We start from the raw sequence: 15,433 nt of genomic DNA, 5'->3' as shown, positions 1-15,433 counted from the left end.
TGAGGGTGTTTTTTTTTTTCATTTGAGAATGTCAGGCTTTTCTTTTTTTGTTAAATTGTGTAAGACAGTTGAAAAATACACAATAACTACATGACAGAAGATGGCAGCACCCTGTAAAAGCAGTGTGGGTTGGCCTAATTTAAACCGAAAATTTTAAGATAAGATCGTTTGTGGCTGTGTCAGGAAATACTAGCATATTAATACTTAAAGGTACAGGTATTTGGATGTTAGCTGCAAGGGAAACAAAAAATTGTCAACTCTAGCACTAATAACGTTAAATGCATTTGGCAAGTCATTTTCTCATTTTTAACCTGCTGATGCTGTGATCCTGTTTAAAATGTTTTCTGAGTCTACTCTTAAGACCAAACGCACCACCGTTGGTTCTCACGTAACTTCACAGGCAAAGAGCCCATTTCTTACATTTGTGGGCAAAATTAAATGGACAAGCATTTTATGAGTCTTGCAAGTTGTCTCAAAAAGTGATAAAAAAAAAACACCAGCAACATGCCACACACTACAGTAGCAGCCTGTTAGCATTCACAGCAGAGACAGCAGAGACGTCAGCATGAGGTAGCCATAATTACATTCTGGTCTGAACGCGTGGAGGCCACAGCGCTCATCCGTCTTCAAAACTGACGTACGAAAGATGAGAGGCAGAGAAAGAGAGAGGTAGCATCCAGGGCTCGTCTCTGCTTCGTCAGTCACCATGACACCTGGAACCGCTCAATCTCCTTACCTGGTGGAGGACAGAGTGGCAGGATGGCTTTGGCGAACGTGTTTGTGTGGACAGAGAGGATGACAGAAAGTCTGGGAAAATAGATGAAAGGAATAAAAGGTGGAGAAAAGTTGAAATTCAGAACAGTGAGTGACAGACTTAGAAGTTGGAGTTGTTTGAGTTATTTTTTGGCAGATGCACACTAACTTTAGATAAAAACAGAAAAACAGGATAAGCAATATAATGAGGGACTGCATATTTATGATATCCACTCATAAATAATCCTTTTTTAACTCCTTATCCATGACTTGTTGGGTTTCCTGGACTTTTGGTTGTAACATTATCTCTGTCAGGAGTGTCCACACTTTATCCCCTGAGGGCCACTTCCATAAACGTCACCTTGAGGATATTAAAGTTAATACAACCAATCTAATGTAGGCGAAGATATGCTCAGTAATTAAGTATGCTTAAATGGCTAGTTAATGACTAAAAAGACCAACGCTTTTGAGATGTTGCATTCACAAGCAGGGGACATTTATGCAAAGTTTGAAGAAAATCCCTCAAAGTCTTAATGAGACATGGCCTGGCTATTGCCCGTAATGACGCATTTAAAACTACACTTGCATAGCATGTATTGCATGCAGGGATGTTGGTAGGCTATACGTGGCGCCTCTCTGCCTTAAAGAAGTCTTCTGTTTTCCTGCACAGGTCTATTTTTTGCAGAGAAAAAGCTCACCTGCAGCTGAGCGTGGAAGCAGCAGACTTTATTTCTCTATTCATTATTCATCACTCATACAGGCTCTATTTTAGAAGCTGCAGACCCAGCTACATCCCCCGCTAAAGATACTTTCTCCTCCAGCTTATGTGTGAAGAAAAGGAGACGTGAGCTTCCTGTGCAAAAATGGGAAGTGGAGATAGAGTGATATATACTTTAACAACAATACTTTTTACACAAGTCTGCAAAATTTAGCAGTGCATACATTAGAACTCACTTATGTGTCCCTGCAACTTCTTCAAAAACACAGATTTCTGCTGTTTACACTATAAGTTTGTTGTCTCTCTGAAGCCTCTGTTCCCTCTAGGGAATATCTTGCAGATTTTCTTCTGCAGTACTCTGCATATGGCAGCCAGAATGTCCTGATTTTATGCTCAGTGACTCAGGTCTTATCACCGCATCCAATAAGAAGAAAAATAAACTCCTATCTTAATCTGGGTATTACCGTACCAGGCTGTTATCTCAGCCACTGTCAACTAGTGTGAAAAACCTGGTTTGAATTCAAAAGGGTTTTTGATGAAAGTCTATGAATACTCAACATGTTGGCTTAATGAAATATGACAGATTGTGATTTATTTCTGGTACAAAGTCATGCATGGCAGTTGATCTATAACTTCTCTCCAGCCAAAATAAATATTTCCAAATCTATTGGTTATATTTGTGCGTGGATGGATATTCATGGGTCTCAGAGGATTCAGCCTTAAAAAATTTGGCATCATCTGACAAGTTAGATGCTCTCATTTGGTCATAAATGTTGATTTATCAAGCAATATCGTAACACTTTTTGGATTGGCACAAGATTATGTACAGACATGTTTGTTTCAAAGAACATGTTAAAAACTTTGAACAATAAAATTCCCTCATTCATCCCTAGGTGGCAAAAAGTATGCTGAATTGTGTCTTTCATATTAGATCATTTTGACCTGTATCATATTATAGTGTTCCATTTTGTATTGTAATTTATCAGGTCGTCGTGTTTCGTATCGTACCGTACCGTGCTGTGTGGCACCATACCATACTGTACTGCAACGCATCGTAGCTACCGTACCATACCAAACTATATCGTATCAAATCTTACATTACCGTACCGTGCCATACTGTATCATATTGTAATGTAGCATATCGCATTGTACGGTAATGTCCGTATTGGACCATACCTCACAGTATCATATTGTATCGGACTATGTTGTTCCATATCACATTGTACTGTACTGAACCATACCATATCATATCGTATGGTATTGTATGGCAAACTATCATATTGACAGTATGTTACCATACCGTAGCACACCGTATTGTTAGTTTATCGCACTGTAACACATGTATCGTAACATAGCATATCGTAACATAATGTGTAACGTATTGGATTGTATAGTAACATCCTATCACAACATATCGTATCGTATTGTATCGTATTGTAACATATCGTAACGTAATGTATTGTATCGTACCGCACAACACCGTATCATATTGTATTGTACCATATCATGTCATACCATATTGTGTTGTATAGTATTAAAGTGTACTGGGCCATAATGCAACATATTATATCGGATTGTAACGTATCGCACTATACCATATTTTGTTGTGTCATAACACATCTACTGTATCTTGCCATATTGTACAAACGGTACCATACCGTACCACACCGTATTTTACTGTACCATACCGTGCCGTATCACATTACATTGTATCGGTTTGTGCTGTTATATCTTATCCTATTGTATCATGTCAAATCTTGTCATGTGTTATCATTTTGTGTTGTGTCATCCTATCGATCGTATCACCCCCTACTGCATTGTATAGTCCCATATTGTACTATATTGTCCAATGTTGAACTGAATCACATTTATCATATCATGTTGTCCCACATTGTATTATATCATTTTGTTCAATATTGGGATATATTCCATTTCCTTGTATATTATATCAAATTGTGTCATATTTATCCCATAAGATTATTATATTAAGTTGTAGCATATTGTTTCATATTGTCCAATATCATATCATGTCATGTATTTTTGTAGCTTTTTAGTGCTGTGTTTTAATCAATTTATTCTTTAATGTAGTCCCATTTATCACATCATATTGTTAATGTTGTCCTCTTTCATATTATATTGTCCAATATCTTTTTTGTCAATATTCAGTATCATTATATTATTATCATCTTAAATGACATCAGGTTATATCGAATTATATCATATTGTCCCCCTACCATTTTAATGAACTAGTCCTGTACCCTGTTGTAATATATCATATCATAATATCCTGTTATATATCTTATCATGTTATATTGCCTCCTACCATACTATATTGTATCATATCGTCCTTTATCATCCCTTATTGTATCATGGAAATTATATTATTTCACATACTTTGATCTTCCTTTAACATGAAATATTTAAAAGAAATACTGGCTGGATTACAAGAAAATTAAGTATATACATTTATGTCAATACCAGAATGAGAACTGCAGTGGAAGTGTCTATGCCATAAACATCAAATTCAAATTCAGCACTTATAAAAATAAAACTTTCACTTGTAATGCAACAACCTTTTGGTACACACCAGTATCAGACTGCTGATAAGACAGCATGGTGTAATAAATAAGGTTTTTGGGGCACTGTGTGGCAGAGACTTTGATCATTCTTTGATGTGTAGGGCAACATGAAGTCTGAATAAAACATGGTTTCCTTAACTTTGATTAGTTTCAGCCCTGTAGTTTAGTTAGATCCCTCTGTCAACGCTTATTCCAAAAGTGGACTGCCATTGTGTTGGCCTTGTGTGGTGTAGTATGCACAGTTGTTAACAAAAGTGAAAAGGACTGTGCACCCTAGCAGCACAGCATTTCCCAGGCATCAGCTGTGTGCAGGAAAACAGTCCATGTGGAAAGGAAAAGAGGTGTAAAGTAACACGCTATAATGCAGAGGCAGAACCCAATAGCAGCAAGTCAAATGCTGATAACAATCTGCTCTCAGATATCAACTCGTGCCTGTCAAGCTAACCGGACTATAAACAATGGCATATCACAGAAGTTTGAGTTATGGCTGGTGTTCTATTGAATAGTGCTACCCAGGGATGGGGATTCAGATAACCTCTTTTGTCATTTTGCACAGTTAGCATTATTCTTTAAGGTAGCACATCTAAACAGTACACCAGAAGGTGTTTTTCTAGTTACTAGCTTCAGCAACTGAAAAGTCACCAACTGCTCTAAAAAGCACTTACTCTGTACTTAAAGATAAGTTGGTAGTAAATAATGTATCAGTGATTGCGTCTGTTGGTTCCATAGGAGGCATTACAAAACCTAACAATAGCAGTCGCTGTATTGAAAATGCTTTCTTCACCTCACTGGCTTCATTTTTTCAATTCGAATCCAAGAAGTTTGGCTATGCTGGAACTTAAAAGTTCAAAGTTAAGAACATTTTGGAAAGGGCTGGTAGGGGATAACACAGGTCCACATACTCCTCCCTACTGTCCTATCATCCAAAAGTCTATCAGCCATATTATTATAACCATCCAAGGCTGACTTACCATAAAATGATGGTATATGCTCCATCATTGCTGTTGCTCTAAGAGAAACGGTTTATTTATGGTTTACTACCCATAATCTTAGATAATCACACTGACATCTCTGATATCAGTGAAAATTCTGTTTGGTAACTAGAGTGAATTTAACAGTGTTCTTTAACTGTAGACATTTTAAAGGGGGGATGATGGTATATGGTAGAAGACAAAAGCTTGGGTTAGGGTTATTGTCATCTTCTTTTTAAGAACAACCTGGTTTGTTGGGGATCTCAGGTAAAAGAACTGCAATACCACTATGGTTGGAATTTTTTCCCACCTTTTTTTTAAACTAAAGATGATATAAAAGGGAAATGATAGTATATAACCCAGTAGAAGACACAAAAACCTCATTTTCAGAAAAAAAAACCCTGATTGATGGAGTCTGCCGTAACCTGCGGGCGGTCATAGCTATCAGTTGCTATGACTGTCGTCTTGGGTGGAAACTAGTAGAGCTATGCATCTTGAATGGCCTCATTTGACTTGATATCTGATATTACAGTGCATCACGATGTATTCTCATTTATGTATTAGTATGTATGGTTCATGTTTGTTAATGGAGGCAAGCTTTCAGATAAATATAAACTCCTGATGTTATTGATTTCTTAGATCTGTAAACCAAATCTATATTATTATGCTGTTTAATTAGATTACGATGAATAATATTACCAATAAAACAATGAAGATATTCTTCTCTTATTTTGGGTTAAATGTGCGTATTAAAAATGACAGCTTTTATGAAAGACATTAAAAAACTTAGACACATTTTTAATTTAATGAAGAAACTTGATATCACTGTGTTAGGATTCTAAATCTTGTATCATCATGTTTTATGTAAAGCATTTTATATTGACTCAACTTTAATGATCGTAGTCGGCTCGCTCTTAGGGTGTGTTTAATTGTCAGAATCCTAGTTGATTAAGCATATTGGACTTTTAGTTCATTTATTCCCCTGTCATAATATGGTACGTTTTCTCCACAGATGTGTGCTTTGTCTCAAAGTATATTTAAAATTACTGCATTGAATGATCCTAAATATACTGAAAAATATGACACACGTTGTGTTTGAAACTGGGCGTGGGGAAGACAGACATATAAGGGCCTGTCCATCCTTGATTTAAATGTCTTTTACTGCTGTTGTCTTTTGTTATTCTACATCAGTTTCTTTAAGTTTTGTCGTCAGACTGCGCTTCATAGACTCTGTGCACTTCCGTATTCTAACGCCAGTGTAGTGCCAACACAACAAAGGGTTGGTTTGGTAGCATCATGTGTGACTGGTGCTACTGTAAAGATAGGAAAAGCACTGCCTTTTAAATTAGATCACCATGCAGCCCATGTTGAAAGGAAAACAGGTCTTCATATGAGTATTTATGGTAGGACCAGCTGCAGGAGGAATGTGTACTTGGAGTGTCTGTCTGCATCATTATATGCTGCGTCTGCATCAATGCAAAATCAGTAATTCTTCAATAGTTCTTCAGTTAAAGTCTTTCTAGTGACAAAAGCTAACACCAAGTACACCACATGCCCTTAGAATAGCCTATTAAGAAAGTGAATTGTAGTAGCTGGGTTTTAACCAGTAGAGGAGAATCACTGCATGCTTCTAACAAAAATGTTGAATTTAAATACTTTTATACTGAACTGATCAAACTGCTACAAATACACACAAACATTGGATTTGATCTGAAAAGGTAGTCTGAGGGTTGAATTACTCTTTAATATTCTGTAAACTTTAGATGGTGGAAAAGGAATGTCTACACTCAGGTTGTTCAAGACCAAAAACAAACAAACAAACAAACAAAAACGCACACATAAATGACAATAAAAAACATTTTTTCCTTTTTTTTTTGCATTTTTTTTAATCAAGAGTGGATCCTATCATCAATATCAATTATACATTTTTTTTTTAGAATTTAACCCTTTAAATGTAAGTTTAAGTGTAATTACATGGAAAAACAGACAAAAAAATTAAACATTCAGTACAAGCAAATTGAATTTCCTTGAAGGGCATCATCACACTGATGAATATGTTAATAGTGAGTATTAAGTTTGATTTTAATGCATTATCATTTTGTTTAGGTTTAAGATTTTAATAGACTGTTATAATAGTAGGCCTGTTGGAGGGCAATTTCCCACATGTTTAATATGGGAAAAATGCTGACATTTGATGACCACCAGGAAACCTGCAAATTTGAAGCCATGAGTTCACAATGAAGGCTTATATCATAAAATGAATGCTTTTCTTTTACTGCAGTGGCTGAAGGATCAAAGATTGTGGTTTTAATGGGTTTCAATGGGGCATTGAGTGTGTACAAAACGAGTAAAGACTTTATTATTGACAAGTAACAGGTTCTAGATTTTAAAATTTCAAGATTCTATTGAAAAACAAACATACCCTCCAAAATGTATGTTGCCACACATAGGGGTTAATAATTGTCTGGTAATGTAGATATCATGTTGCTCCAGTTTTCATATGTTGCTGCCCTGTTGATCAGACTTTGCAGCACATAATTTCTTTGGTAATTTTACATGATATTAAGGATTTTTTTAGCATCTTTTTGGACAAGAAACTGTAGGGAAAATATGAGACAAAGAAGGATGGGGATCTAAAGGAAAGAGTAGAGTAAAAAGAGGGTGAAGCCAGTCTTCATTAGCAGATCCAAAGACACAGATTCCCTCCTCCCCTCTGTGTTTCACGTTATACCTCTTGTTGTTACTACACTGTATTAGTCACCTCACACTAACACTCATAAATGTACCAGTTCACACAAGCAGGCATATAGTGTAAACTGTAGACATTTGTATTGGCTGCATGACTGTCCCCCATGTGTGTGTGTTGAGTGTGCGTCACTACTGGCTGTCAACTTTCTTTTTTTTTCCTCACATTTTGAAGATTTTGCTGGAATAAATTACCGCTTTTGATCTTTTTTTCCACTCTTGTACGCTGTGATTTTGTCAGCTGTTCTGTGCTGTACGTTTTTTTGACTATGTTTTGTTGTCTGTCACTGTCTAGACAGACAAAAGAAACAGACAGAACAGAGCAGGTAGACAGATGATGAGTGAAATCAGACAAATGAAGGTGCAACTTCTTACCGCTAAAGCAGGCAGCCTGGAGAAGAGATTCAGAGGTCACCACGGATGCAGCAGCAACCTCACTCTGCGTTTTCTCCTCCTTTCTGCAGCGATGACCCTTCTCCAGAACCGTCTTTGGGGGAGGAAGGGAAAGGAGGAGAGGGGGAGCTGCAGAGTGAGGTCGAGGCGCAACCACAGCCTGAGCAACAGCCGCAAGAGACTCAACCACAGCCCCAACCGCCGCAGCCCAAATCAGAGCCTCAACCTCAGCCGCAGCCTGAAACCAAACCTGAGCCAGAGCCTGAACCAAAACCGCAACCTGCAACTGAGCCCCAGCCAGAGCCCGAGCCCAAACCAGAGCCTGAACCTCAGCCCAAAGTTGAAGCGCCGAGCGAGGAAGCCGTACAGGACGCCCCTAAATCTCCTTCGCCTTGCAGAGAGGACCAGACAGTTGAGGTGCAAGAGGAGGAAAAGTTGGAAAAAGTCGTGGAGGCGAAGAAAAAGCAAGATGGAGATGAGGCTCAGGAAGAAGAGGAGGAGGAAGGGGGAGGAGCTAAAGGAGGTGGGGCGGGGAGGAGAGCCAGCCTGCACCACACGGCCTCACCCTTGAGGGTGCAACGCAACGGGGCCGGCTCGCATTCAGCCACCTCCGACTATGAGCTCTCGCTTGACCTCAAAAATAAGCAGGTAGGGTTGATTTGGGGATGATGGGGGAGGGGAGTAACCTTGTTGTGTGTCTTGTACATCTTGTGGTCTTGGGTTTGGCTGGAAAAAAGGAAAAGCTGTTTTTGGATGGGATTTTTTTGTATGTTGTATTGATCCATTGGATCATCTGGATTTCCAAACTGTATAATGATGAGCTTCCTTTACTTCATTGTCATTGGTCATCATTGTCATTGCCATGTCATCATTTCATCAACATCCTCATATGGTTTTGTCTTTCACCAAACTTGGACTGTGAAACTCTGTTTTCTAACAACGTATCCCCTTGTATTACCAGTTTCCTTGAACTAACAGCTCTTGTATGTCAATTAGATTTTATACAGTGTATTATAATTGCAACGATGCATAAATACATATCCAGCAGACCAACACTTTCAATTTGTATCTGCATGAATGGAAAATCTCCAAATTTGTCTTTCCTTCGCTGCTTTCTGAGACATTCTGGAAGATGATAATCCCTTATTTTCCATGGAGGAAAAGCATGCAACTGTTATCTGTTACCATCATTTTAGAGCCAGTTAAACTGATTTGTCCGAAACTGATGTGTCAGCGAACCGTGACTGTATTCAAACATGCATTTCCATGTTCTCATGTTTGTGTTCTTATCATGCTGTTCATCAGGAGCTTGAAAATCATTACATAATCATCTCCATTTCAACAACCATGAAAACGCCTGCCATGTGTTTCCATTATCACCCCATCTAACCAACATTCTTCAGTCCATGGATCGCCAAGCAGGTAAGGAAGCGTAGTTTGGATCTAACTTGTTGAGCTCCCAGTCTACTCCTCGCCAAATTTCTTCAGCTCCAATTGAATGGTGCAGTCCACTGATTAAAGGTTCAGATTACTCTTATTGTTGAACCACACAGCCCTGTGTTGTCTCTTTTCTTGTTTTGAATGGAAGAAATTACAGTAGTTATTGGAATTTAGGGTACTAGGGATCAACATAGATATAGTTTACTCCCCTTTAAATTGACTTGTCTCATAACAAAACACAACAAAACGCCACCACAATGCCAGCACAAATCCCATCTCTGAGTGGGTGGAGCTGCCTTATCCCCTCCATGTGGTAGTAGAGGTTCACATGAAATAGACATGTACAAAACATGTGGAAGCCTCAAAGCAAAACATCAACTAGATGAAGGAAGCCCTGTCCTGTAAGTGTAAGCACAGAGCTGAGAACAACAAACCCTGAAGGATTTTAACAACTTCTATGGTAAGAAAGTAATTCAATATGGTAAGATACAATACGATACAGTGTAACGTGATAGGATAGGAATTGACACGATATGATATGGTGCACTGTGATAGGAGAGCTGAAGTGGGTAACTGTGGCACAACTTCACCAACTTCCAAGGTGCATGGAGGATGAAGAGAGTCTTGAAGAGAACCGACATCTCCAGCAACACTTGTAGTTTAGAGAATAACTTTATTAGATCAACACATCTTGGCATGTAGCTTTCATCAGGGTCAACTGTGATAGGATGCAGTACAAAACAATACATTATGATATGATACAATAATATACAATATGTTACGACAGGATAGGATATGTGAAGATACAATACAGTGCAACCGGATACAACATGATACGACACGTTTTCTAACAGTGCAGTTTTAGCTATAGGTAAATGTATCTTTCCAACAAATCTCTACCATGCCACCACAAGCAGCATCCCTGGGTGGGTAGGAGCATCCTTTTACCACCATAAAATTAAAGAGGTTCATTTGAAATAAACATGTAGACAACATGTATAAGCCTCCAAGAAAAAAAAAAACTAAATAAGATGAAGAAAGCCCTGTCCTGCTACTGTAAGCACAGAGCTGAGACCAAAAAATCCAGATAGTTTGACTATTTTATTGAAAGACATCCCAATACTATACAATACGATGCCGTACAATGCAAAAAGATGCAAATTAACATATATGACAACATACGATATGGTAGGATATGCTGCAAAAGGATACAGTAGGACATTATACAACATTATATGACATGAGACAATACGATAATACAAGATACCATATGATACAACACACTACAACACGGTATGATACTATAAGATACAATATGATATGATATGGTGCAATACAGTCTGATAGGATATGGTACAGCAAGATACGATATGATAAAATACAACATGATGTGGTAGGGTATGATACAATACAATTCAACACCATACACCAAGATTTAATATGATGCAATACTGTAGGATGTAATATGATAAGATACGATATGATACAACATGACATAACACAATAGGATAATGTATGATACAGTACGACACAATATGGTACAATTCAACACAATACACTTTATTGTCCCCTTTTGAAAATTTGTCTTGGACTCCAAGTGCTGCCCACATTAAGGTGCCAGATAATAACATAAAAGTAATATATTTCAACAATAGCAACAGTAATCCACATGTACACTGAACTGACCAATGAAGATGCACTACATAAACAACATATATTAAACATACCCATATTTCACAAGATTCCCATCAAAATAGTATCAACAAATGACAATAATAAATGACAATAAGGAAAAGATAGATAACATTGAAATACAAAGGTAAAAGATAAGAGAACACTGTGACGTTATTGTACAATCTGGCTACACCTTCAAAAAACGTCAAAATCCTAACTGAGGTGGGCACAAATTAGTGTTTAAACCAGTTCAATTGCATTTGGGTGCCTTTATTGTCCACAGTAGACAGTAAAAGTTCATACTCACGGTGGTTGATGGATGTAAGACAAGTCAGACAACAGACTGCTCATACATGGACTTCAGGGAAAGGATTTCACCCCTCGCTACAACCTTCATTGCAGTCAGCACTAGAATGGAATAGAATAGATAGATTTTAACTAGACAGGGTGATTACCAGGCTGACATCCCGAACTGGATTATGTTCTCCAAAACAGCCTGATTAAACAAAAGCACAATCTTCTGATCAATACCAAACACCCTTAATCAGCATAATACAGCTTTTGTTGTAAACAAGAACACATAATATCTACATGGCTTTCCCAGCTAAACAGGTCATCGAGGTAAATGGCAAGACACTTATAGGAGCTGACCTGGTTGATTTGTTTTCATCATGGATTAGCAGTGGGGTGATTACCAATTGAGCGAGGGCCCAGCACCATCTCCTCAGTTGTCTTTGCATTCATAATGAGATAGTAATCATCGCACCAACAGACTAAAGACTGTACCTCATTAAAATACAGCAGTGGATCCGTGTCCTTATACAGGAGGCTGAGGAATCATCAGAAAACTTGAAAACATAATTTCTAAAGAAGCTGCTTGTGAAAGACAATAAATTGCTAGAAACAGTAACAGCAGCACCTATGTCTGGATCGGATATGCCTCATATCAAGCTTTCCAGAGTCCAATTTCGTAGTTGAATAGCTCAGCAGGTTTCTCTATTTTTTATTAGTCATTTTAAAATAAAAATCCCTCAAAAATACCCTGTGATGCTCATCGAGTATGTTCTGCCCCGCTAAAACAAACAACACAGCCCTTTACTACAAACCATGCCTGATCAGTGGGTAAAAGAGATTTGATGGGTAAACCACAGTATTGTCAGCATACGATGTTAAACATTTTATAAATAGAGAAGCAGGCTTAATAAGAGGCACTATGTAATTCTGTAATCTTCAAGTTGTCAACCACAGAAACTAGCTCATTCATCAAGTCTAGCTGTAAATGTAACAATTGCAACATTTATGGATTGATTCCTTACAAGATGCAAGCTTTGCTGACCTCTCACTTGCATGTTGATTTCTAATACTGTCACTGTAAGTGTAGTGAGGCACATTTGACTGCACCAAATCAATAACCCCAAGCAAATCAGTAAATGTAGTTGCCCTGTTGTCAGTTTCTTGGTCTCAGGGCAACCTCAATGGACTGTGAGGTTAAGCCTGTTGAGACATGACACCACAGCTTTAGTTTTGTTGTGTGGTTCTTTGTCTAAACTCAGGGTCAAAAGAAAATGTACAAAGTTACAAGATAAGCTACTGCAGTAGAAATGGTGGATCTGCTGAAATCCATCTTCCAAAGAAACCTGCTGCTGAAACAAATGTATTTGAGCAAAAGGTTGATTAATTTAACTTCCCTCAGTTCCATTTTCACTCACTCTGACTTAATTTCCTCGCTCATTGCTTCCTTACATTTGAGACCAAAGGTTCTTTTAACCTAAGCTTTTACCACACATCTCCTTCTCACCTCCATCCTCAGACTTTCAATCTCACATCAGAGAGTCCTCCTCCACTACCTCGCTGTCAACAATGCTGGAGATACACGATCAGCTACATTGATCTTCTGTCTGCTCTGCAGGAGGTGTAGGGGCTTGATGCAGCTGCAGATCAATGTCAGGGTAATTGGATCTGCGGCAGGGCGATGCCTTGATTGCTGAGGAAGAAGTTCATGACGAAGTATTTGAGCTTATGTCAGTTCAACTGGCATTCAACATGTCTTTGTTTATGTTTAATTTAAGAGTCTCAGTTATACCTTTATAGTACACAACAAATACAGCTGACATTTTCTGACAAGCATAAGAGAAATGTCAACTCTTGCTGGTAGGAGTTACAACTTGACTAAGACAGAAGATAATTGAAAAACTAAAATTACCACCTGATGTTTATATTTCTCTGTGGCAGTGTGATTCAAAGAAATCTTAAAAGCAAGGGATGATCATGAGATTCAATCACCATGACACACCAACACGAAAATTCTCTATGTGGACAAAAATCATTTGACCGGCTGACCATTACACCAGCAGGGACTGACCAATAACATTGTATTCAAAAACGTGGGTCAGGGATTTGTGAGTGCTGGTCCATTTTTCCACTCCAAACTCATCAAACCATGTCATTATAGTCCTTGCTTTGAGCCCAGTGGCACAGTCATGTTGGAACAGAAAAGAGCCGTCCCTAAACTGTTGCCACAAAGTTGGAAGCATAGTATTGACCAAAAAGTCTTGGTATGCTAAAACATTGAGCTTGCCCATACCCTGAAAACAGGGTTTGTACACTGGGCGCAACCTAACTGCTAGGCTAGTAGTTCCCAACCTTTTTTCCTTTGAGCCCCCTACTTGTATCTAAGAAAACTTGCCCCCCCACCCCCCACCACCAGGACCGACATAGAAAAAAATAATGATACTTTGTGGCCAAAATTAATATACTATATTTTAATGTTTTTGTGTAAATCCAAACAAAGTAGCCCTTTTACTCAACAACCATTGTATGAATTATTTCAAAGTGTTATACCATGATAACTGTTAATATATGCAAATTTAACAGCCTCAGGATAGACAGAGCCTTGCGCCTCCCCTGAGATCTCTGGCGCCCCTCTAAGGGGTCCCGGACCCCAGGTTGGGAACCAAGGCACTAGGCTATCTGAGTGTTGGCTCCCTCATTGCATCATGCGCTTTAGCCGTCATCTTATTGCAAAGATGGCATCCATCACACCACCACACTTGAAGCCACTGAGCTCTTCAGAATGGCCTCTTTAGTGTCACAAATGGAGACTCAATGGCTAGGTGCTTTATTATATACACCTGCGGCAAGGGGTCTGATTGAAACTTCCTGAATTCAATAACAGGAATGACCAAATTCTTTTGTGCATATTGTGTATATCCAACCATCCTGGGTACATTTGTGTTATGTTTGCAAAAACGTCCTCATTGATACCAAATACCAAATCATCTTTAAGTCAGAGCGGCCATCAGTGCAACCTTTAAAAGAAATCCCTGTGTTCGTTAAATACTACACTCAGAAGCAAGGAATGAACATGAGGCCCAGTGATCTGGACCTCCAGAATCTTAGCAGATTATCTTTGAATCAGGATGGAAATTTGTGTAAAATTTAAGGACATTTCCACAAAGCATTCTTGAAATATCACCTTTAGAAGCAAGGGATGAACATGAGCCTTACCAACCTCGACTGACCTATGACCACCAGAGTATACCCAGTTCATTTTTGAGAGGATAAGTTACGCTGTTGTAGAATGAGTATGGCTAATGATGTTACTCAGAGAAAGTCAAACACATGGTATCAGTCTTCATTGATAAGAATCTTCTATGAGGTAAAACTTAAAGTACCATTAGTTTCAATGTTTATTGATATTTTCATACAAAATAGTCAGTACAATCAGCAACATTGTACATTTAAGAGATAGATCAATATTTAAAGTAGATGTCACTACCACCCAAATAACCATAAGGTGTGAATGTACAAATAAGGACAACCTCAAGGGCATATGTATATTTTCTGATCTAGAAATACATCTTAGCCCTCTTGCCAAAGGAGAGTTGTTCATGTTTTCAATTATGGCACTGATGCAGCCCACAGTCAGGGCTCGACAACGGAAGAGTGCATTTAAAGTTCATAGTGAGCAACTTCACAGTCAAAGCAGTGCTGAGATGTGGGCAAGACGAGAGAGAGAGAGAGAGAGAGAGAGAGAGAGAGAGAGAGAGAGAGAGAGAGAGAGAGAATTTTTTGGTGAGTTCAGTCGGAGGCTGAGTTGAACAGCACGGTCAGTAAAGCATATTCAACTTCAAAGAACCAAAGTTTACAAACCGTAGAGT

General features: G+C 38.4%; 1 protein-coding gene across 1 annotated transcript in view; it reads left to right on the top strand.

Annotated features, from left to right (window-relative positions):
- Nucleotides 1-15,433, top strand: part of iqsec3a (IQ motif and Sec7 domain ArfGEF 3a) — a gene marked incomplete at its 5' end in the record, with an annotated part of 163,479 nt that overhangs the window by 78,354 nt on the left and 69,692 nt on the right. Inside the window, 1 exon segment of the mRNA XM_041781031.1 lies at nucleotides 8,231-8,807. Coding sequence (XP_041636965.1) covers nucleotides 8,231-8,807 — 577 coding nt within the window.

Source organism: Cheilinus undulatus, linkage group 23 (assembly GCF_018320785.1).
Source record: "Cheilinus undulatus linkage group 23, ASM1832078v1, whole genome shotgun sequence".
Classification (NCBI taxonomy): Eukaryota; Metazoa; Chordata; class Actinopteri; order Labriformes; family Labridae; genus Cheilinus; species Cheilinus undulatus.
The sequence above is the reverse complement of the archived record's forward strand: the minus strand, read 5'-3'. Positions and strand labels throughout refer to the sequence as shown.